The sequence below is a fragment of the Ascaphus truei genome, unplaced genomic scaffold, assembly GCF_040206685.1.
Source record: "Ascaphus truei isolate aAscTru1 unplaced genomic scaffold, aAscTru1.hap1 HAP1_SCAFFOLD_834, whole genome shotgun sequence".
Lineage (NCBI taxonomy): Eukaryota > Metazoa > Chordata > Amphibia > Anura > Ascaphidae > Ascaphus > Ascaphus truei.
In genome coordinates, this window is record NW_027457172.1 from 74,019 (window position 1) to 98,765 (window position 24,747).

Here is a 24,747-nt window from a genome sequence, read left to right on the forward strand (position 1 = left end):
GGAAAAGGAAGCGAGGAGCAATGTGGGTAAAAGGAATAGTCTTGGGACAGACTATCTGTGAACAAAGACAGGGGGGAGGGCAGAATAACCCATTCTGAGAAGAATCTCAGAGGTAGCTGTAGCAACTCACTGGTTACATGCTCAGAGGCAGAAAGGGCAACATATTGATACATCACACAGGCACGGTGTATGTGTGTGGAACAAATGCATGCAGCTGAACTTAAGGAGCTGACAAGCAGAAGGGGGGTCAAACAGAAATATGATTCTTGTTCCATGACACTCCCCGTCTGGTATCTGGAGATACCTCTATATAACTGTAATATGTGGAACATATGTGCAATGCATGACAAAGATAACATCGTATTCACAAAACAATGCGAATGTCCGTGTCCACGCAAGGATGTGATACCAGCCGGTATCACTGACTTCAAAGTCCCTTGGCAAAGGTTCTTTGGCAAAGGATGCCAAGCGGATGCACCGGTCCAGGTTAGCTGGGTGCACCACAATGTGTTTTGCAAAAGTCTCTGGTCCTGTTTCTTCTTAGATTTGTGAGAGAACAGTCCTTTTATCTCTGTAGTTTTCTCTACAGAGGGCATCACCCTGTGGATGTGCCAGTCGTGATAGTCTGTCACTCCATCACCTGGTGTTTGACGGAAGGTAATGGCTTCTGGCTCCTTGCGAATCAGCACTCCTGGAAGACTGTCTGACATGTTTGGCCCAGTGCGTAGGGCGTCGTTTGGAGAGGCTTCCTGGTGCTGAGCATTGGAGCTGTACGTTGCCCAGATCTGACCGGGTTTCTGATGGTGGTGGACAGATGATGGAAGGTACCGACATTCTTCACCTTCCTTCAGTGAGGGTGCTGGCTTTGCGTGGCCGCTAAGGAATGTCTTAGGAATGCCCCCTCAAGCGCGCAACTGTCTGTCCATGAAACGCCCAGCGGCTGACATCACGGCGCTTGAGCGCCAGCGAGCGCTCTCCCACCGTGGCCGCAGCCTTAGGCGTTCTCTCGTGCAGAGTTGCCGCAGTTTCTATGGTAACACTCTGCACTTTCTCCTTTTACAATAGTGTCTTATTAACTCTAGCGCAGGGGCGCGCAGACTTGTTTTGCTGCGTCTCCCGTGCCTGCTCGCCTCCTTGGTGCGCCTCCACTCCTTACCTCGCGTGGCACCAAATTATGCAGTGGGGTCACGTGACCCGCGGCATCATTGGACGTCACGTTACCGTGGCGTCATTTGACGCCGCGTTGCCATGGTAACGCATCCTGGAGCCAGCTGAACCTAGGTAAGTAGAGGTTGCAGAGGCCTCGCCCGGTCCCCTGGCATATAATTTTAAGGCCTGGGGGGAGAGTGCGGGACCTCTGCAACTGCCCCCACCCCACAAATAAAATCTCGCGCCCCCCAGCCCTAGTGCTCCCCTACCTAGGTAATAGGCAGAGCGGGTGTTTCTATAGTATTGCTCAAGGGGTTATATGGAGCAATAGGAGAAGTTGTAGGGAAAGGTGCTGGTGCAATAGTAGTTATGGAGAGCGGATAGATGGCGCAATAAGGGGAGTTACAGGCAGCAGTTTTATGGAGCAATAGAGAAAAAAAATGGGAATGAATCCCACAACTGATGCCCCAAAGTCACGAAAGGCAAAAAAAAACCATCTGTATATAATCTCATGAGATAAATAAACATAGATCAAACAATGTGTGTGGGGCAGGGTATAGGCTGGAATGAATGAATGAATTGCATAGAGCACAATGAACATGTGGACAAAAAATGCAGATGGGGGGTGAATGTAGCAGCAGAAAAGAGCGTCTCTATACCGGAGCGTTCCCGGGTGAGGTGAATCGTCCGGCATTGTGGCAAACCACAGTCCCCACAACGCCCAATGCAGCCTGCGGTCACTCACCAGCCAAATGCAGCCTGCAGTCACACACCAGCCCAATGCAGCCTGCAGTCACCCACCAGCCAAATGCAGCCTGCGGTCACACACCAGCCCAATGCAGCCTGCAGTCACCCACCAGCCAAATGCAGCCTGCAGTCACACACCAGCCCAATGTAGCCTGCGGTCACACACTAGCCCAATGCAGCCTACGGTCATAGTCTGCGGTCACACACCAGCCCAATGCAGCCTGCGGTCATACACCAGCGAAATGCAGCCTACGGTCATAGTCTGCGGTCACACACCAGCCCAATGCAGCCTGCGCTCACACACCAGCCCAATGCAGCCTGCGGTCACACACCAGCCCAATGCAGCCTGCGCTCACACACTAGCCCAATGCAGCCTGCGGTCACACACCAGCCAAATGCAGCCTGCGGTCACACACCAGCCCAATGCAGCCTGGGGTCACACACCAGCCCAATGCAGCCTGGGGTCACACACCAGCCCAATGCAGCCTGGGGTCACACACCAGCCAAATGCAGCCTGCGGTCACACACCAGCCCAATGCAGCCTGGGGTCACACACCAGCCAAATGCAGCCACACACCAGCCCAATGCAGCCAGCGGTCACACACCAGCCCGATGCAGCCTGCGGTCACACACCAGCCCAATGCAGCCACACACCAGCCCAATGCAGCCAGCGGTCACAAACCAGCCCAATGCAGCCTGCGGTCACACACCAGCCCAATGCAGCCTGGGGTCACACACCAGCCCAATGCAGCCTGGGGTCACACACCAGCCAAATGCAGCCTGCGGTCACACACCAGCCCAATGCAGCCTGGGGTCACACACCAGCCCAATGCAGCCACACACCAGCCCAATGCAGCCAGCGCTCACACACCAGCCCAATGCAACCTGCGCTCACACACCAGCCCAATGCAGCCTGCGCTCACACACCAGCCCGATGCAGCCTGCGGTCACACACCAGCCCGATGCAGCCACACACCAGCCCAATGCAGCCACACACCAGCCCAATGCAGCCTGCGGTCACACACCAGCCCAATGCAGCCTGCGGTCACACACCAGCCCAATGCAGCCTGCGGTCACACACCGGCCCAATGCAGCCTGCGGTCACACCCCAGCCCAATGCAGCCAGCGGTCACACACCAGCCCAATGCAGCCACACACCAGCCCAATGCAGCCTGCGGTCACACACCAGCCCAATGCAGCCTGCGCTCACACACCAGCCCAATGCAGCCTGCGCTCACACACCAGCCCAATGCAGCCTGCGCTCACACACCAGCCCAATGCAGCCTGCGGTCACACACCAGCCCAATGCAGCCTGCGCTCACACACCAGCCAAATGCAGCCTGCGGTCACACACCAGCCCAATGCAGCCTGGGGTCACACACCAGCCAAATGCAGCCCACACCAGCCCAATGCAGCCAGCGGTCACACACCAGCCCGATGCAGCCTGCGGTCACACACCAGCCCAATGCAGCCACACACCAGCCCAATGCAGCCAGCGGTCACAAACCAGCCCAATGCAGCCTGCGGTCACACACCAGCCCAATGCAGCCACACACCAGCCCAATGCAGCCAGCGCTCACACACCAGCCCAATGCAACCTGCGCTCACACACCAGCCCAATGCAGCCTGCGCTCACACACCAGCCCGATGCAGCCTGCGCTCACACACCAGCCCGATGCAGCCACACACCAGCCCAATGCAGCCACACACCAGCCCAATGCAGCCTGCGGTCACACACCAGCCCAATGCAGCCTGCGGTCACACACCAGCCCAATGCAGCCTGCGGTCACACACCAGCCCAATGCAGCCTGCGGTCACACACCAGCCCAATGCAGCCTGCGGTCACACACCAGCCCAATGCAGCCTGCGGTCACACACCAGCCCAATGCAGCCTGCAGTCACACACCAGCCAAATGCAGCATGCGGTCACACACCAGCCCAATACAGCATGCGGTCACACACCAGCCCAATGCAGCATGCGGTCACACACCAGCCCAATGCAGCCTGCAGTCACACACCAGCCAAATGCAGCATGCGGTCACACACCAGCCCAATGCAGCATGCGGTCACACACCAGCCCAATGCAGCATGCGGTCACACACCAGCCCAATGCAGCATGCGGTCACACACCAGCCCAATGCAGCGTGCGCTCACACACCAGCCCAATGCAGCCTGCGCTCACACACCAGCCCAATGCAGCCTGCGCTCACACACCAGCCCAATGCAGCCTGCACTCACACACCAGCCCAATGCAGCCTGCGGTCACACACCAGCCCAATGCAGCCTGCGGTCACACACCAGCCCAATGCAGCCTGCGCTCACACACCAGCCCAATGCAGCCTGCACTCACACACCAGCCCAATGCAGCCTGCACTCACACACCAGCCCAATGCAGCCTGCGGTCACACACCAGCCCAATGCAGCCACACACCAGCCCAATGCAGCCTGCGCTCACACACCAGCCCAATGCAGCCACACACCAGCCCAATGCAGCCTGCGGTCACACACCAGCCCAATGCAGCCACACACCAGCCCAATGCAGCCACACACCAGCCCAATGCAGCCACACACCAGCCCAATGCAGCCACACACCAGCCCAATGCAGCCTGCGGTCACACACCAGCTCAAATAGCCGGCAACGGATAAGATGCATCTCATGATTCCATCGATCCCGTGTCGGCAGACAAAACAGCCAAGGAACCGGGCCCCACCGGTGCGTGCTCCAGCCGAAGGTCAAGTAGATAAAAATAGCAGCATAAAGGGGTACACTGCAGCCCTCTCAGTAACCTGAACGCAATCTATGAAAAAAACGATTTATTGAAAAGTGGGATATTCACACAGCTCCAGTGGTCACTCGCACATGTTTCATACCACGAAGGGAACTTTATCACAGAGTAACTGGTCTTACTCCCAAATGATCCTTATGTAGCCACTTCCTGCATCTGATTAGTAAATCTTCCTACAGGTGAGTAACAAGGTGCACATCCTCCATCTCTCTAGCTTGTCCCTCCCCCGATCTCTTGCCTGACTCCTTCATCCCATCTCTCTTGCTCTCTCCCTCCCCCTCCCATCTCTGTGGCCTGTTTCTCCCATCTCATCTTTTCCCTGTCTCTCCCTCACATCATCTTTCGCCCTATCCCCCCGTCTTCTGTCCATTTCTCATCCTGTCCCTCCCCCACCGCTCATCTATCTTGTCTCTCAGTCCCCCATCATCTCTTGCCCTGTCACTCCCCCCTGTCAGTTGTCTGTGTTTGTTTCAGAAGGTCTGGGGTATACCGTATGGTGACCACTTACCCAGCCTGGATCCTGCAGTATGGAGCCTAGTGCAGGGTTTTGCAGGTTCCCCTTGTTAATGATGCAGAGATCTGTTTGTTCTTAGTATTAATGGTGACACTCTGATGGTCCCTGATATGAGCAGAGCAGAGAGACCTCTGTAGGTTTAAATGGAGCAAAGGTCTGCAGGTAGTAACAACGAGATGCTCTGCACGACTCCAGGTTAAGAAAGGGTCCCAGCAGTAATGTCACCTGTTCAGACCCTCTACCAGCATTCCTGGCCTACAGGACAATACTCAATACCTGGGCAGCCAGCAGGACGGGAGGAAGGAGTGCAAGTGCAGACACTGTTGAGCAGGAGGAGGGTCAGGTGATTACACTAAATTATATGAGGTAGTAGAATCAGAGCAGGATGTAATGTCTTTACAGAAGTACTTGGGTAAACCAGAAACTTGGGCTGGTAAATAGAAGATGAGGTTTAATACAGATAAATGTAGGTTATGCATTTGGGAAGAAGAATAAACAGTCTGCTTACAAACTGAATGGGACACAATAAGGTCAATCCTTGATGGAGAAGGATTTAGGAGTGCTTGTAGACAACAGGTTTAGCAATAGTGCTCAATGTCAGGCAATAGCTGCAAAGGCAAATAACATCTTATCTTACATAAAACGGCGTATGGATGGAAGGGAAGAAAGCATAATTTTGCCACTGTAAAAATCTTTAGTAAGACCACACCTTGAATATGGAGTACAATTTTAGGCCCCACTTCATTAAAAAAAGACATTATGGAATTAGAAATAGTAGAGAAGAGATACCTGTTACGCCGGTGCTGCCCGCAGACCAGACTCGTCCCTTATACTGAGGTGGGGACGTATATGTGCACGCACCCGCAGCAGAAGGAGCGTGTCCGGAGTGTGGTGTTTTGGCGTTGCTAGGCCAGGTGTGGATAGGAGTAGCAATACTTGCCGGTACCGGTACAGAAGAGACAAAGTCGTTGCCGTTAGCCAAGGTCGGGGAGAGAGAGATCCGGGAGGTCGAGGTCCAAGCTGTGATCGAGGGATGATAGAAGCTGCAATGTCAAGAGAGAGCCGGGGTCTAGAGCCAGATAGGAACGTCCGCCAAGCCGGGTCGCAACCTGAATAAATGAAGACAAAGGGAGAGTCCGTAGCAGAGACTATGTCGAGCGATGTGAGAGAGGTAGGACAGGTACTAAATACTGTGGCTGACCAATGGGTAGCGGAGGCAGGCCTGGAGGAGCCCGAGGAGCTGCCCAGGATTGGTCCCCAATATAGGCCGCCAGGTGGTAGGATTTAGGGTTAACTGGTAACCAGCGCTTGGGCGGGGGGCGTGGCTTCACTGCAAGAGCAGTGAATAAATTAATTAGTGTCGGCACGCGCTCCGTAACGGGAGGGGATGCGCGCGCAGGGGCAATGGCAGGCGCCCGAGCACCAGCCGCACGTGGAGCAGCGGCAGCCCAGCGGAGAGGACGGGGAAGCCCCCTCACCACGGAGGTCGGGCGGGAGTGGCGAGGACGGAGCCCCACGGCAGCGGGAGCAGAAAGAGGTGAGGGGAGGCCACGCTGCGACCATCGTGACCCCCGAGTCCTCACAATACCAAACTAATAAAGGGGATGGAAAAGCTGACTTATGAGGAAAGAGTAGCTAAATTAGATTTGTTTACATTGGAAAAGACGCATTTAAGAGGAGATGTGATAACTATTTACAAATATAAACAGGTATGGCTTTCACAGGGATACGGGATTGGATGGCACCCAAAAAATGTTCTGACTTTAATTTTTTTTTTTTACATGACGTCACTTAAAGGGAATGATGCCAGCCAATCAGAATGGCTGTGCTTCATTTGCCTTTAAGATGACTTCACTAAATCCAAGATGACTGGCGTCACATGGTATTTCAGCCAATCAGAGTGTGGATTTAGTTCCCACGATCTGATTGGCTAAAATACCAGGTGACGCCGGCTTCTTCACGTCATCTTAAAGGCAAATGAAGCACAACCATTCTGATTGGCTGGCATCATTCCCTTTAAGTGACGTCATGTAAAAAAAAAAATGAAAATCGGAACATTGTTTGAACAGCCAATCAGGTGGCTGTTAACCATTTTGAGGCTAAATGTGACGTCACATGCCCTATTTAAGGACGTGACGCCTCATTTGAGCCCAAGAAGACGACGAGACAACATCGGTTGGGATTTACCATGGTTCTTTTTGGATTGACAGATGAAGATAGAAGATAAAGAAGATCAAGAAATGGTGACATGAAGATAGAAGAAGGTGATTAAAGAAAGAAAAAAGAAGATTTTGGTACCTGATCCGGACCTTCATGGCGGATGGCATCGGATGCGGTTGGAGGCCTTCAAGGTACGTGAGCTTCCTGTTACCCCGGGAGTCTGAGGGCCACCGCTTCTAATGGTAAGTAATATATTCAATGTTTGTAAATGTCTCTTTCTACAGGTTTCTTCATTGGATGTGTTTTTTGATTTTTTGGGGGAGGCACATTGACTGATAATATATTAATCTGTACCACTTTAGGGTACAGATTAATACATTATTATTACAATATTTGGGGGGCATTTCTGGCTTGGTATTGCTGTTGGTTTTTTTAATGTCAGTTTCTTATGTGGATGTGATTGTTTGTTTTTTTCCTGCTTAATGGTAATAAAATGTTTGCGATTGGTGTTTGTTTGTAGTTAATGTTGTATTATGCTAGCTAATGTGTTTTATGGTTCTTTCAGAGATTGTTTGAATGTATTTCTTTGTCTTTTAATTGTTACATTCATTAATGTTGTAATAATTCATTGGTTTGATTGGTTAGTGTTACTATTCATTTTGAGTTGGTTTAGGAATGAATTGGTTTCATTGGTTAATGGTTTAATTAATTCATTGTTGATGTTGTTACTGCTTGTATTCATTGGATTAGCTGGCTACTGTTTTTATTTACTTTATTTAGGTATGCTAATGCACTGTTTAATAATGGGCAAATAATCTATTATCCATATCTGGATAATAGTTATGTTGCACATTATTGTACTGTACAGTATGTGTTAGTGGGGTGTATTTAGTTAGAAATAATGTTTAGTATTTTTGTAGGCACAACATTGGTACTGCAGGCCCGCAGGTACCCCGGGGACACCCGGCCTCCCTCAGGGACCCCCGCGGGGTCAGCCGGGGACACCCGCCGGCCTGTTGTATGGGTTTTACGCCTGCAAAAAGGTAATCAAAGAATTTTTTCTAAGTCCTGCTTTTTTTATCACCTGCCTTTAGCTGGTGAGCTTTATTCAGCGCAACTTTCACGTACGATCAGTTTGCGTTGCATAGTGAATCCCGCAGAAGGGCAGGATTCAGCGCAAACAGCTCATCGTACGAGCAAAGTTGGACTTTGAAAAATTTCCAGGAAAAAGTCAGTTTTAGAGCGCAAAGTGCCTGTTTGCACGGCTTAGTGAATAGCGCTCGGCGGAACTTCACGTTCTAAGAGCACTTTGCGCTCTTAAAACGACTTATCACTGCTTAGTGCATAGCCCCCCCTATCTCTATCTGGGGAATCTAGCAAACATCCCTTCAAGATAGGGGGTACAGACCACAGTATTTTACCCATACAAATACAGCCCAAATTGATAGGCTGTGACTGAACACTTACCTCTGTATTTACCTATGTATTTGTTTTTTTATATATGTATTTGTTTTTTTATATACGTATTTGGGTTTTGTTTTTTATATGCTCTGGCTTTATTATGTATCTATTTATTGTTATATGTATTGGGTTTTTTTTATATGTAGTGGGGGTTTTCAATATGTATTTTTTTTCTATGTATTGTTTTTTTTTAATATGTTTGGAGGGGTGGAGTGGTTTGTATATATTTGGGGGGGGCGCGTTGTATGTGTTTGGGGATGGGAAGCTTTTTTGTTTTGGGAGGTGATGTTCTTTGGTATATATTTTGGGAAGGGGGGAGGGAATGAGTGGGAGGAGAGGGATTGAGTGGGGGGGAGAGTGAGAGGAGAGAGGGGGTGAGTGAGGAAAAGAGGGAGTAGGGGGAGAGAAATACATGTGAGGCGGGGGGCAGAGATTGAGTGAGAGTGGGGTAATTGTTGGAGGGGGAGATTGAGGTGGATGGGAGAGAAATACATGGGAAGAGGGAGGGAAATAGAGGGGGCTCGCAAGGTGTGAAATGGGGGGGCTCGCAACTTGGCCGATGGAGGGGGGGGCAGTCATAACTCTAGCCCCGGGAAATCTGTGGCCCTGCTGGTATTTGCCACAGACTGTGTTTTGCCCTTGGACACTCACTAGGATGTGAGTGTAACCTTTGGAGTTTTTCTAGTTTTGATATCCACGCCTACGATACTATTTTCTGGTCTGTTCTTGTTTCTTTCTCTGTACATTTTTGGGTGCCCTCCGCTCGCTTATCCCGGCTGTGGAACCCATACCTGTGAGAAACTGGAGAACGGTTACTTTGTAAAGGTTGAGTGGAGGACATTTTATATTGATTTCTTTCACATTGCACTTTTATTTTTTGGTGTGTCATGTCCACTGTTTGCCATTAAGCGGAAGTAGTGGGTTAAGAAATCACTCACAGTTAATACACACTATTTTTATATATTTTATTCACTTTGAAGATTGTTACATTTTACTGCACTTATTTCACTTTGATAAGTACTGGTTTGCGAGCGACACTCCTGTCCTCCGTACCCACAAATATATTTAGGGTCAATATAAGGAACGTTCAAGAGAACTAATCAGCCCAGGGCAGCATAAACAACACGGGGTTATCCCTTGGGATTGGAGGAAATGAGATTTACCAAGCAACAAAGGAAATGGCGTGGAATTCATTACACATGGAAATTGTGATGGCAGATATAATAGACATCTTTAAGAAAAGGTTATGTAGCCTAGTGCCCCTGGCTATGTGTTCTCCGGCCCCAGCATATAATTCCTGGTAAGTGCAGGCAGTGCTGGGGTTAAATCCCTTTCACATGGGCCAGGGTGTGAGTCCATTGGCACACTGGATAATTTGCTGCCTTAGCCAGGTGCAGGCTGGATGGCAGTTGGGAGCGTCATGCCTAAGGGAGGGGGGGGTGTTAATGGGTCGCACATAGTGTGGTGTGACACCGGTCTCTCCTCTAAGGCCTCGGACATGGTCAAAAAGACCGTGCTGAGGTGCGCTGAGTGGAAACATTATCCCTATCAGCGCGGCTTTAGACGGCGCTTCTGAAAGCGTGCAGAGGCGTGCGGAAATGCAGGAGACAGGCAAGTTTAAATTTTGCCGCTGAGGGAAGCGCAGGGCCGGTCACGTGACTGCCAGAAGCCAATGGCAGTCCGTGACGTCGGCGCCGTGACGTGGCGCCCTAGCCCCGCCTCCTGCCAGTCTCCCACCCGGCACACAAGCGCGCTCGCTGACGCTCATGCAGGGACACGAAAAATCTCCTGCTTGAGCAGAAGAGCATGAGGGTCAGCGCTGCCCAGCGCCGCTCCCTGCACCGTGTCCCAGGCCTAAGACCTGCCCAGTTTGGGGCAGAGTTACTAACCCCTCTTTAGATATTTAAGAGGCTCCTGACCCAAATTTAGTGTTCGATTCCAGGATGTAGCCTGCTCCTCGGAGAGTAAGGTGGTGTCTGCCTTACCCCATCAGGGGATAAGGGGGTGGTGACCAGCCTATGGGGCCTCAAGCCCTTGGGGAGCCTAGTCAGCAAAGTAACCGAATGCAAGATGCGAGGGAAGATGTTCCATAACTGTCGGGTGTACACAGTACCTCTTTTGCAAGAGATGGAATCGGGTCTGGCCTTCCAAATAAAGGGTGAACCGTTCCGGGTCTCTGTGTGGATACTGGGAATGTATGTTCCTGTGGGGTCTACTCTCTGCCTCCGGCAGCTCCCTACAGGATGGAGACGCTGGCCGGAGAACTACCAGCCTGTCCTGTTGCTACTCCCACTCCCATCCGTGGAGACTCAGGCTTCCTGGCCTACAGCAGGTAAGCTAACCAGCACCAGCTATACACGTAGCATCCACTCTCCCGTAGTGCGGGGAGGGGGAAAGATGATAAAGTTAGATCTCTTTTTAGAAACGGAAAGGTATACAGGGATATACAAAATTAGTAAACATGGGAAGGATGTTGATCCAGGGAGAAATCTGATTGCCATTACTGGAGGCAGGAAGGAATGTTTCCCCTTAAGAGATATAATTGGATGATATGTCACTGGGGGGTGTTTTGTATTCCTTCCTTTTGGATCAATATACAGTAAATACAAATATAGGATAAAGTATCTGTTGTCTAAATCTAACATAGGCTGAACTCAACCTCATATACAAGTATGTAATTACACGTATGTAATATCCATCGACACATAAACACATACATTCACACACACAGAGCCACACACATACACACTCACGCATATACTTTCATGAACATGCATACAGAACAGATGTTTGCTTAACACAATAGCGCTGTTTGTGAGTATATTTTTAGAGTACACGTGCCTCCAAATTGCAGCTCCGAAGATTTGGCAGATAATTCCGGGGATCCTCTATATAAAGCTCTACATACGGTGCCCCCTCCCCATGCCCCACCCACTGCGCATGATAGCAAGTGATCATCTCCAGACTCTGGCCCATGTTGAACGTTCTCCCTCCTGATATAACTGCACCCACACACACCCGCTCTTCTCCCTCATGCACATATCTCCTGGGCCACTCCCTCCTGCCCAGTCTCCTCTCCCGCCTCCTCGTTCCTTATCGTCTCTTCGATCCAGTCCACGTAATTTTCTACCTTGGTATACAGCCCGTTGGTGCCACATTTCAGAGGACTCCATGACACAATGCCACCTACATACAGCCGTTTGGGGTCCTGGTCCTGGGGGACTTCGAACATGAGTGGCCCCCCGCTGTCACCTTGGCAGCTGTCAACCCCATTTCCCCCCGCACAGACCATGTTAGTGGTGAAGACGTTCTCGCTGGTGCCCTGCGTACTCTTACAATCCTCCATTTTCCTGAGAAGGACCTTTCCAAACTGCAAAATACGCACTTTCTGGGTTTTTTCTGTCTCCCCCCAACCTGCAATGTACCCTATACTGTTTATGTCAGGGGAGGACCATGCTCCCCTCTTAGGCAGGCAGATGGGGGAGATACACGCCCCCAGACGGACTTTACTCTTGAGCCAGACCAATGCGATGTCGTTGTCAAAGTTTGTCTTCGTCCCTAGCTCCCATTGAGGATGGATAATTACCTTCCTGGCCAGTAGGACATGTCTTGGCTTGCGAGAAGCAAGATTAGTCACCCCCCCAAACATCTCAGGGAAGTTATTACCATCAACCACGTGGGCAGCGGTCAGAACCCAGCGGTCTGATATGAGGGCACCACTGCCACGGTTTGGAGCAAAGAACATGATCTGCCACGGGAAGTTCCCTGGTTGAGCAGAAGAACCACCAAATATACGGCTGGAAGAGAGCAGCAGAGTGCTGGGGACACCGCAAACTGAAGCAAGAGAGAGAGAGAAGTGAGATGGCAGGAGAAACAAAGGAGTAGTGGGAGGGAGGTGGGGGAGAAAGAGAAAGAAAAAAAGGAAGGAAGGGGGAGAGGGGAAGAGAAATAAAAAAGAAGGTAGTGAAGAGAGAGAAGATGGTGGGAGGAGAGAGAAAATGGAGAGGAAGAAGGCACAGAGTGTGAAAGGGAGGAAGAGAAAAAGATGGAACGAAATGAAAAAGACATACAGAGAAGGGGGTCGTTGAGAGAAAGTGAGGGATCATTGGTACATAGAAAGGGACAGCGGGAACATACCAAAAATAAATCATTCATTGCATTCGTGTCTTCTAATCCCTTCATGGCAGTACCAATAAATAAGGGAATTTAGCCCCTCCCATTTGAGGATAGGACAAACATTTAACCAATCAGGATCCATCAGGCCCCTATAAAGACTCTCCCCTGCAGTAATGTTAATGGACAGCTGAATGCCAGGAGGAGTGTTCCCGAGAAAGTAATTGTCTTCTTCTGGGTGGTAGACACTGCGGCGTCGCTCCCTGGAAGGGGACGGCTCTGCTCTTTTCACTGGTACTTTGGTACGGCACCAAGGAGATTATTGTTAGTGTTATTCTTCTTCTTCTTCTAGGCGCTCTGTGGCTAAACAACTTTCCTTCCCAAAGGGAGATTTTTTGGGGGTGAGGTTCACGATGTTCCTTAATGTACTAACATTTCTCTCATATGCTTCCTTCTTTTACTTGAATGTTTCATCTAATCTGTTTTAGTGATGTGAGGAGCAGAGTAAGAAGCCTGGCAAGAGGACCGGCACACCCCGATTGAAGATGTGTCCAGTTGGGAGGGGCTTCATCTCCCATTTTTTTTTTTTGCACTGCCACGGAGGGATGAAGGGAAAAGATAGAAAAGCAGCGAATGAGAGAGGAGGGGGGGGTTGGAAAATACTGTATGGGGCAGATTCCCAAAGCTGAATAAAACTCTGCATGTGTCGAATGGGTTTTAATACACTGTTATCAGAGTGAGGTACGTGCCTTAAGACAAATAAAGGAAGAGAGGGGGCGGGGAGGTGTGAGAAGAGGAGATATATATATATATATATATACACGCACGTATACAGAGAGAGAGAGAATGAGTTTGCTTTACCTGCGGCACATTTGGGGAGCTCTTTTCCTCCCTCCTTGTTGATCCAGTGTCCATCTGCAGAGCAGTGATAGGTCCCTGGGGACAGGAAGAGGAACAGATCACGTGACCCAACGCAGCAGCACCTCTGTGACCCCACTGTGTGGTATTGTAAATAATACACTGGCAGCCAGTGTGCGCAGTGTTATTATACAATACAGCGGGAAAAGTGTATAATCCATAAAAGTCCCATTGGGACAGGAGCCGTGACCTAAGAGCTTGCAATCTAACTGGTGTTTTGGAAGACAGACCGGAGTACAAACAATGCAATGCTAACTGTGTCCTTATTACTCAATAATAACTCCTTCCCTGCCCGAGAGGCCTGTGGTTCTGCAATGCACTGCAGTTCCCTGTATCTGTGAAGGGGTTAAACCCCTATGTCCCCCTCCCGCCGCTGCCCGTGGCTCTCACCGTCTCCTGCATCGGGGGACGTCAGGGTGTAATAATCCGGGAGGCAGCGGTATTTGATTTCGGAACCGTACGTGGTTGGTGCAGAGTTCACGTTGCCGTTCTCTATACTCTCGGGGGGACCACAATCCACAGCTGCAGGACAGGGACACCCACAAATATATATATATATACCGTACGTGCGCGTTACACAGGGACCCCCAATAATGTATATATATATATATACCGTACGTGCGCGTTACACAGGGACCCCCAATAATGTATATATATACCGTACGTGCGCGTTACACAGGGACCCCCAATAATATATATATATATATATACCGTACGTGCGCGTTACACAGGGACCCCCAATAATGTATATATATACCGTACGTGCGCGTTACACAGGGACCCCCAATAATGACTTGCACTGTTACCTTGTGATTAAATGAGTGATACAGTGTGTATACTGCTGTGCCATTGTGATATCAAATGAGTCATCTCGTATATTGCTGTTATTGTGTATATTCTGTTGTGTTATTAAAGGACTTAGTGACACACTGCGAGTGCTTGTTTGCATGTCATTACCCAGAATCCCTAGCTGCAGTGGAAGCATTGCATGCTGGGAGACAATGGGGGAAGGTCCGGTTTATAGACCTGTCTGAGACGTGTGACTGTGCTCACACGTGGGATTTCTATTTGCTGTACGGTATTAGGGTAACTGCTATTACATGGCTGGTAATTTGTATACATACTAATGACTACATGTCACTAAATGAGGCGATATCCGTGGCACTGGGCGGCTTACGCTGGCACAGCAGGTCCACGTTTGTCCACGTGCCATCTCCTTGGCAGGAGGATCGGAAGGATCTCCGATGTTTCTGTGAGAGAGTGAAAGATCACAATGGGAGAGACAGCGAGAGAAAGAGAGAGACAATGAGAGAGACAGCGAGCGAAAGACAGGGAGAGACAGCCAGAGAAAGAGAGAGATAATGAGAGAGAGAGACAGCGAGAGAAAAAGATAGAGAGGGAGAGACAGCAAGAAAAAGAGAGACAGCGAGAGAGAAGGAGATAGAGGGAGAGACAGCGAGAGAAAAAGAGATAGAGAGGGAGAGACAACGAGAGAAACAGGGATAGAGAGGGAGAGACAACGAGAGAAACAGGGATAGAGAGGGAGAACAGCAAGAGAGACAACGAGAGAGAGAGAGGGAGAGATGGATTTAATAAAAAAGTTCAAGCAGAGATAGGGTTAATCCCACCGCACCCCCCCCCCCTCACCTGTCCTGTCACAATCTCGTACCCCTCCTCACACCGCACAGTCACCATATCCTTAAAGACGTATCTGTCCTGTTGTGGCTGCTGGGTGGCGTTTGGGGTCACCTGCAGGGGACACGGTATGGCTGGGGAGACAGGAGAGAGAGGGGGGGGGGGGGCGTGAGGAAGTATTTATTCACTATATCTGCATGGAACAGCCCCCCAGCAGAGGTGGCAAAGACGAATGCAGTAAGGGAGCTCCAACCTGCTTGGGATAGGCACAAGGGGAAAGAAAACAAATGATCAATGCATTGCTGCCCCCTCTGGCACTGACAGGGTTAATAGTGCCCTCTTCCATTTCCAATGAACAAAGACACACACATACCCACACCTTTATATTTACTGTTATATAGGGCAGACATTGTAAGCATGGGCTTTTCTGCTTATATGGGGGGTACACTCCTACATGGGGGTCTCTGGGTATCCCCTGGGTTCGCTGTGTGTGTATCCTTTGGGGATCTCTGTGTGTGTGTATCCTCTGGGGATGTGTGTGTATGTGTGTGTATCCTCTGGGGATATGTATGTGTGTGTGTGTGTGTGTGTGTGTGTGTGTGTATCCTCTGGGGATGTGTGTGTGTGTGTGTGTGTGTGTGTGTATCCTCTGGGGATATGTATGTGTGTGTGTGTGTGTGTGTATCCTCTGGGGATCTCTGTGTGTGTATCCTCTGGGGGTCTGTGTGTGTGTGTGTGTGTGTGTGTGTGTGTATCCGTGTATCCTCTGGGGGTCTGTGTGTGTGTATCCTCTGGGGGTCTGTGTGTGTGTGTGTATCCTCTGGGGGTCTGTGTGTGTGTGTGTATCCTCTGGGGGTCTGTGTGTGTGTATCCTCTGGGGGTCTCTGTGTGTGTATCCTCTGGGGGTCTCTGTGTGTGTATCCTCTGGGGGTCTGTGTGTGTGTGTGTGTATCCTCTGGGGGTCTGTGTGTGTGTGTGTGTATCCTCTGCGGGTCTGTGTGTGTGTGTGTATCCTCTGGGGGTCCGTGTGTGTGTGTGTGTGTGTATGTGTATATCCTCTGGGGGTCTCTGTGTGTGTATCCTCTGGGGGTCTCTGTGTGTGTGTATCCTCTGGGGGTCTGTGTGTGTATCCTCTGGGGGTCTGTGTGTATGTATCCTCTGGGGGTCTGTGTGTGTGTGTGTACCCTCTGTGTGTGTGTGTATCCTATGGGGGTCTCTGTGTGTGTATCCTCTGGGGGTCTGTGTGTGTGTGTACCCTCTGGGGGTCTGTGTGTGTGTGTGTGTGTGTGTGTGTGTGTGTGTGTGTGTGTGTGTGTGTGTGTGTGTGTGTGTGTGTGTGTGTGTGTGTGTGTGTGTGTGTGTATCCTCTGGGGATCTGTGTGTGTGTATCCTCTGGGGGTCTGTGTGTGTATCCTCTGGGGGTCTGTGTGTGTGTATATCCTTTGGGGGTCTCTGTGTGTGTATCCTCTGGTGGTCTCTGTGTGTATCTTCTGGGGGTCTGTGTGTGTGTATCCTCTGGGGGTCTCTGTGTGTGTGTGTGTATGTGTGTATCCTCTGGGGGTTTCTGTGTGTATCTTCTGGGGGTCTGTGTGTGTGTATCCTCTGGGGGTCTCTGTGTGTATCCTCCGGGAGTCTGTGTGTGTGTATCCTCTGGGGGTCTGTGTGTGTGTGTGTGTGTGTATCCTCTGGGGGGTCTCTGTGTGTGTACCCTGTGGGGTTCTGTGTGTGTGTATCCTCTGGGGATGTGTGTGTGTGTGTGTGTATCCTCTGGGGATATGTATGTGTGTGTGTGTGTATCCTCTGGGGATATGTGTGTGTGTGTGTGTGTGTGTGTGTGTGTGTGTGTGTGTGTGTATCCTCTGGGGATATGTATGTGTGTGTGTGTGTATCCTCTGGGGATCTCTGTGTGTGTATCCTCTGGGGGTCTGTGTGTGTGTGTGTGTGTGTGTGTGTGTATCCTCTGGGGGTCTGTGTGTGTGTATCCTCTGGGGGTCTGTGTGTGTGTGTGTATCCTCTGGGGGTCTGTGTGTGTGTATCCTCTGGGGGTCTGTGTGTGTGTATCCTCTGGGGGTCTGTGTGTGTGTATCCTCTGGGGGTGTGTGTGTGTGTATCCTCTGCGGGTCTGTGTGTGTGTGTGTATCCTCTGGGGGTCTGTGTGTGTGTGTGTGTGTGTGTGTATCCTCTGGGGGTCTCTGTGTGTGTATCCTCTGGGGGTCTCTGTGTGTGTGTATCCTATGGGGTTCTGTGTGTGTGTACCTTCTGGGGGTCTGTATGTATGTATCCTCTGGGGGTCTGTGTGTGTACCTTCTGGGGGTCTGTGTGTATGTGTACCCTCTGTGTGTGTGTGTGTATCCTTTGGGGGTCTCTGGGGGTCTGTGTGTGTGTGTGTACCCTCTGGGGGTCTGTGTGTGTGTGTGTGTGTGTGTGTATCCTCTGGGGATCTGTTTGTGTGTATCCTCTGGGGGTCTGTGTGTGTGTGTATCCTCTGGGGGTCTGTGTGTGTATCCTCTGGGGGTCTGTGTGTGTGTGTGTGTGTATCCTTTGGGGGTCTCTGTGTGTGTATCCTCTGGTGGTCTCTGTGTGTATCTTCTGGGGGTCTGTGTGTGTGTATCCTCTGGGGGTCTCTGTGTGTGTGTGTGTATGTGTGTATCCTCTGGGGGTCTCTGTGTGTATCTTCTGGGGGTCTGTGTGTGTGTATCCTCTGGGGGTCTCTGTGTGTATCCTCTGGGAGTCTGTGTGTGTGTATCCTCTGGGGGTCTGTGTGTGTGTGTATCCTCTGGGGGGTCTCTGTGTGTGTACCCTCTGGGGGTCTGTGTGTGCGTGTGTGTATCCTCTGGGGGAGTCTGTGTGTGTGTGTATCCTCTGGGGGTCTGTGTGTGTGTATCCTCTGGGGGTCTGTGTGTGTGTGTACACTCTGGGGGTCTGTGTGTGTGTATCCTCTGGGGGTCTCTGTGTGTGTGTGTGTGTGTGTGTGTGTGTGTGTGTGTGTGTGTATGCTCTGGGGGTCTGTGTGTGTGTATCCTCTGGGGGTCTCTGTGTGTGTGTGTATCCTATGGGGGAGTCTCTGTGTGTGTGTATCCTCTGGGGTCTGTGTGTGTGTGTGTGTGTATCCTCCTGAGGGTCTGTGTGTGTGTGTGTATCCTCTGGGGGTCTCTGTGTGTGTGAGTGTGTGTGTTTCCTCTGCGGTTCTGTGTGTGTGTATCCTCTGGGTGTCTGTGTGTGTGTATCCTCTAGGGGTCTCTGTGTGTGTATCCTCTGGGGGTCTGTGTGTGTGTATCCTCTGGGGGTCTCTGTGTGTGTGTGTGTGTGTGTGTGTGTGTGTGTGTGTGTATCCTCTGTGGGTCTGTGTGTGTGTGTATCCTCTGGGGGTCTGTGTGTGTATCCTCTGGGGGTCTGTGTGTGTATCCTCTGGGGGTCTGTGTGTGTGTATCCTCTGGGGGTCTGTGTGTGTATCCTCTGGGGGTCTGTGTGTGTGTATCCTCTGGGAGTCTGTGTGTGTGTGTACCCTCTAGGGGTCTGTGTGTGTATATCCTCTGGGGGTCTGTGTGTGTGTGTCCTCTGGGGGTCTCTGTGTGTGTGTATCCTATGGGGTTCTGTGTGTGTACCCTCTGGGGGTCTGTGTGTGTGTATCCTCTGGGGGTCTGTGTGTGTGTATCCTCCGGGGGTCTGTGTGTGTGTATCCTCCGGGGGTCTGTGTGTGTATCCTCTGGGGGTCAGTGTGTGTGTACCCTCTGGGGGTCTGTGTGTGTGTACCCTCTGGGGGTCTGTGTGTGTGTACCCTCTGGGGGTCTGTGTGTGTGTGTGTACCCTCTGGGGGTCTGTGTGTGTGTGTACCCTCTGGGGGTCTGTGTGTGTGTGTACCCTCTGGGGGTCTGTGTGTGTGTACCCTCTGGGGGGTCTGTGTGTGTGTACCCTCTGGGGGTCTGTGTGTGTGTGTACCCTCTGGGGGTCTGTGTGTGTGTGTGTATCCTCTGGGGGTCTGTGTGTGTGTACCTTCTGGGGGTCTGTGTGTGTGTACCCTCTGGGGGTCTGTGTGTGTGTACCCTCTGGGGGTCTGTGTGTGTGTATCCTCTGCGGGTCTGTGTGTGTGTACCCTCTGGGGGTCTGTGTGTGTGTACCCTCTGGGGGTCTGTGTGTGTGTGCCCTCTGGGGGTCTGTGTGTGTGTACCCTCTGGGGGTCTGTGTGTGTGTACCCTCTGGGGGTCTGTGTGTGTGTGTATCCTCTGGGGGTCTGTGTGTGTGTACCCTCTGCGGGTCAGTGTGTGTGTATCCTCCGGGGGTCTGTGTGTGTGTACCCTCTGGGGGTCTGTGTGTGTGTGTACCCTCTGGGGGTCTGTGTGTGTGTACCCTCTGCGGGTCAGTGTGTGTGTATCCTCCGGGGGTCTGTGTGTGTGTACCCTCTGGGGGTCTGTGTGTGTGTGTATCCTCTGGGGCTCTGTGTGTTCATTCATCCCCAGACAGCGCCCTCTCACCAGCCTCAGAGTAGCGGATCCTCCAGCCCCTGTTTTCTCCCCCAGTGTCCGTCTGGAATATAATATCCACCTCGTTGCTGCCCGTCTCAATGCTGCGAGGGTGCGGGGCGCTGCTCCCACAGAACGGGCCGAAGGTGCGCCCCCCAGCTTTAATCTGAGGAAGGGGGAAAGAAATATACAGAGGTATACATGCACACACACACACACACACGTACATGTGTGTACACACCGACGTGCGTACATGCAGACACGCGCATATCACACTGATGTACACATATAAAGACATATACAGAGACGCAGACTGATAACGACAGACACTGACATATACATTCAGACAAACACGTGCCCACAGGCATGTATACACACACGCAATTAGATTGTAAGCTCTTCGGAGCAGGGACTCCTTTTCCTAAATGTTACTTTTATGCCTGAAGCACTTCTCCCCATTATGTGTTATTTGTATCATTCGTTATTTATATGATTACCACGTGTATCACTGCTGTGACGCGCTATGTACATTAATGGCGCTATGTAAATAAAGACATACATACGTACACGCAGATACACATATATGTACGTACAGTGAGACTGTCATAAGAGCAGCTCCCGTCACTCGCTGACTCGATGTCAAAGTCCCCACTTAGGAAGGTGACGATCACCTGGTACCCGAGCTCCAGGCGCACTCTGTACTCACAGCGAGAGTTCTCCGGGTACACAGAGGGGTAACCAGGGCTGCTGATCTGTGCCTTCATGTCCGTGTACAGACCCCCGCTGCAGTTTACTGGGGGAGACACACACACATATATATATATATATATATATATATATAAGATATACACATACAGCAATCATTTGCTTATATGGGTTTCATGTAAATATGGATTGCAGGCAAAAGGTGACACGTGTGCTCATTTGCATGTCATTTCCCAGAATCCCTTGCTGCAGTGGGAGCACGGTATGCTAGGGGATAATGGTGAAAGGCAGGGTTGCAGACCTGTCTAAGACATGTGCATGTGCTCACAAGTGATATTCTTTATTGGCTATATGCTAACGGTGGAGGTTTCGTGTCGCCTTTTGCACCCACCATAACTTAAAATATGGATGGTGTATACACACACACAGACACGCACACGCCTAGTGAATTAACTATAAATGTGTGCAGTTGTGAGAATTTATCAATGTGACCTGAACCAATAAGAATAAATAAGTAATATATGTAATCTGTAAACGACTTCAAGACCTAGGTGTCTATCTAAATCAGATAACACCATAAGTGTGATAACGGTGATGTATGACAGGTGAGGGAGAGTATCTAAGTGGGAGGGGTGCAGGGCGGGTGTAATGTGGCTGCTGCTTAGCGGATTTGCTGTAGGAATCCTCATAGGGATGTCACAGTGTCATCATGCAGTTTGCGGTCCCCTGTGCTGCTGAGCGCGCTCATGCTTGAGAGCGGTGACGTCACCAACTCTCCAAGCATGAGCACAGGGTGTCCTGCATAATTTTGCAAGCGCCAGCGGGGGGGGGGGGGGGGGGAATGGATCGGGGCTATTTCTGTGTGCAATGTGTGTGTTTGTGTGTGGCTGTGTTCTGGGCGCATTGACTGTCCAAGTCAATTTTGTTTGTCTCCCCAAGCGCCAAGCTTTGGAGAGTGTACGTGCCCGGCCTAAGAGTGGCCATACCAATTGATTTTAATTGCAGTGAGCACGCCAAGCGCGCTCAGCGGCAGCGTGGACGCAGCTTTATACCTATCGGAGGACTCTTACAGCAAATTGCAGCCCCACAGCCCTGCAGCGGTCACTGACGAGCGGCGAACACATAGCCAGCTATTGGCCTGGTGCAGGCAGGCAGTTTTGAAAGCCCTATATCAGCTACTAGCTGCATCTCTATCCGTTGGTCCAGGAAAGCGGGTAAGGGCTGTGGAAGGCATTGTGGAAGTGGGGAACATACATGTTGCTTTGGGATTTGGATCAGAGGCTGAGACTGTCCTGTGCACAATAATATCGGGAGAGCACAGGTCTGTATGTTCCAGCATCCTAATAACATCCACTCACTGCCCATCGTGCTTCCCCTCTGCGGATATACAGCCTAATAACATCCACTCACTGCCCATCGTGCTTCCCCTCTGCGGATATACAGCCTAATAACATCCACTCACTGCCCATCGTGCTTCCCCTCTGCGGATATACAGCCTAATAACATCCACTCACTGCCCATCGTGCTTCCCCTCTGCGGATATACAGCCTAATAACATCCACACACTGCCCATCGTGCTTCCCCTCTGCGGATATACAGCCTAATAACATCCACTCACTGCCCATCGTGCTTCCCCTCTGCGGATATACAGCCTAATAACTTCCACTCACTGCCCATCGTGCTTCCCCTCTGCGGATATACAGCCTAATAACTTCCACTCACTGCCCATCGTGCTTCCCCTCTGCGGATATACAGCCTAATAACATCCACTCACTGCCCATCGTGCTTCCCCTCTGCGGATATACAGCCTAATAACATCCACTCACTGCCCATCGTGCTTCCCCTCTGCGGATATACAGCCTAATAACTTCCACTCACTGCCCATCGTGCTTCCCCTCTGCGGATATACAGCCTAATAACATCCACTCACTGCCCATCGTGCTTCCCCTCTGCGGATATACAGCCTAATAACATCCACTCACTACCCATCGTGCTTCCCCTCTGCGGATATACAGCCTAATAACATCCACTCACTGCCCATCGTGCTTCCCCTCTGCGGATATACAGCCTAATAACTTCCACTCACTGCCCATCATGCTTCCCCTCTGCGGATATACAGCCTAATAACTTCCACTCACTGCCCATCGTGCTTCCCCTCTGCGGATATACAGCCTAATAACATCCACTCACTGCCCATCGTGCTTCCCCTCTGCGGATATACAGCCTAATAACATCCACTCACTGCCCATCGTGCTTCCCCTCTGCGGATATACAGCCTAATAACATCCACTCACTGCCCATCGTGCTTCCCCTCTGCGGATATACAGCCTAATAACATCCACTCACTGCCCATCGTGCTTCCCCTCTGCGGATATACAGCCTAATAACATCCACTCACTGCCCATCGTGCTTCCCCTCTGCGGATATACAGCCTAATAACATCCACTCACTGCCCATCGTGCTTCCCCTCTGCGGATATACAGCCTAATAACATCCACCCGCTGCCCATCGTGCTTCCCCTCTGCGGATATACAGCCTAATAACATCCACTCACTGCCCATCGTGCTTCCCCTCTGCGGATATACAGCCTAATAACATCCACTCACTGCCCATCGTGCTTCCCCTCTGCGGATATACAGCCTAATAACATCCACTCACTGCCCATCGTGCTTCCCCTCTGCGGATATACAGCCTAATAACTTCCACTCACTGCCCATCGTGCTTCCCCTCTGCGGATATACAGCCTAATAACTTCCACTCACTGCCCATCGTGCTTCCCCTCTGAGGATATACAGCCTAATAACTTCCACTCACTGCCCATCGTGCTTCCCCTCTGAGGATATACAGCCTAATAACTTCCACTCACTGCCCATCGTGCTTCCCCTCTGAGGATATACAGCCTAATAACATCCACCCGCTGCCCATCGTGCTTCCCCTCTGAGGATATACAGCCTAATAACATCCACCCGCTGCCCATCGTGCTTCCCCTTTGCGGATAAACAGCCTAATAACTTCCACTCACTGCCCATCGTGCTTCCCCTCTGCGGATATACAGCCTAATAACATCCACTCACTGCCTATCGTGCTTCCCCTCTGCGGATATACAGCCTAATAACATCCACTCACTGCCTATCGTGCTTCCCCTCTGAGGATATACAGCCTAATAACATCCACTCACTGCCTATCGTGCTTCCCCTCTGAGGATATACAGCCTAATAACATCCACTCACTGCCCATCGTGCTTCCCCTCTGCGGATATACAGCCTAATAACATCCACTCACTGCCCATCGTGCTTCCCCTCTGAGGATATACAGCCTAATAACATCCACTCACTGCCCATCGTGCTTCCCCTCTGCGGATATACAGCCTAATAACATCCACTCACTGCCCATCGTGCTTCCCCTCTGCGGATATACAGCCTAATAACTTCCACTCACTGCCCATCGTGCTTCCCCTCTGCGGATATACAGCCTAATAACATCCACTCACTGCCCATCGTGCTTCCCCTCTGCGGATATACAGCCTAATAACATCCACTCACTGCCCATCGTGCTTCCCCTCTGCGGATATACAGCCTAATAACATCCACTCACTGCCCATCGTGCTTCCCCTCTGCGGATATACAGCCTAATAACATCCACTCACTGCCCATCGTGCTTCCCCTCTGCGGATATACAGCCTAATAACATCCACTCACTGCCCATCGTGCTTCCCCTCTGCGGATATACAGCCTAATAACATCCACTCACTGCCCATCGTGCTTCCCCTCTGCGGATATACAGCCTAATAACATCCACTCACTGCCCATCGTGCTTCCCCTCTGCGGATATACAGCCTAATAACATCCACTCACTGCCCATCGACCGTGCTTCCCCTCTGCGGATATACAGCCTAATAACATCCACTCACTGCCCATCGTGCTTCCCCTCTGCGGATATACAGCCTAATAACATCCACTCACTGCCCATCGTGCTTCCCCTCTGCGGATATACAGCCTAATAACATCCACTCACTGCCCATCGTGCTTCCCCTCTGCGGATATACAGCCTAATAACATCCACTCACTGCCCATCGTGCTTCCCCTCTGCGGATATACAG

At 51.0% G+C, this 24,747-nt stretch overlaps 1 protein-coding gene across 1 annotated transcript in view; it reads right to left on the minus strand.

The window, feature by feature from the left end:
- Positions 1–9,768: 9,768 nt before the first annotated feature.
- The window catches only part of C1S (complement C1s), a 41,876-nt gene continuing 26,897 nt past the window's right edge, over positions 9,769–24,747 (minus strand). Inside the window, exons 6-12 of the mRNA XM_075584982.1 lie at positions 20,537–20,736; positions 19,956–20,109; positions 15,496–15,617; positions 15,026–15,098; positions 14,239–14,370; positions 13,792–13,866; positions 9,769–12,651 (exon numbers count right to left, since the gene is read on the minus strand). Coding sequence (XP_075441097.1) covers positions 11,849–12,651; positions 13,792–13,866; positions 14,239–14,370; positions 15,026–15,098; positions 15,496–15,617; positions 19,956–20,109; positions 20,537–20,736 — 1,559 coding nt within the window. The 3' untranslated portion in view covers positions 9,769–11,848. The remainder of the gene's footprint in view (positions 12,652–13,791; positions 13,867–14,238; positions 14,371–15,025; positions 15,099–15,495; positions 15,618–19,955; positions 20,110–20,536; positions 20,737–24,747) is intronic.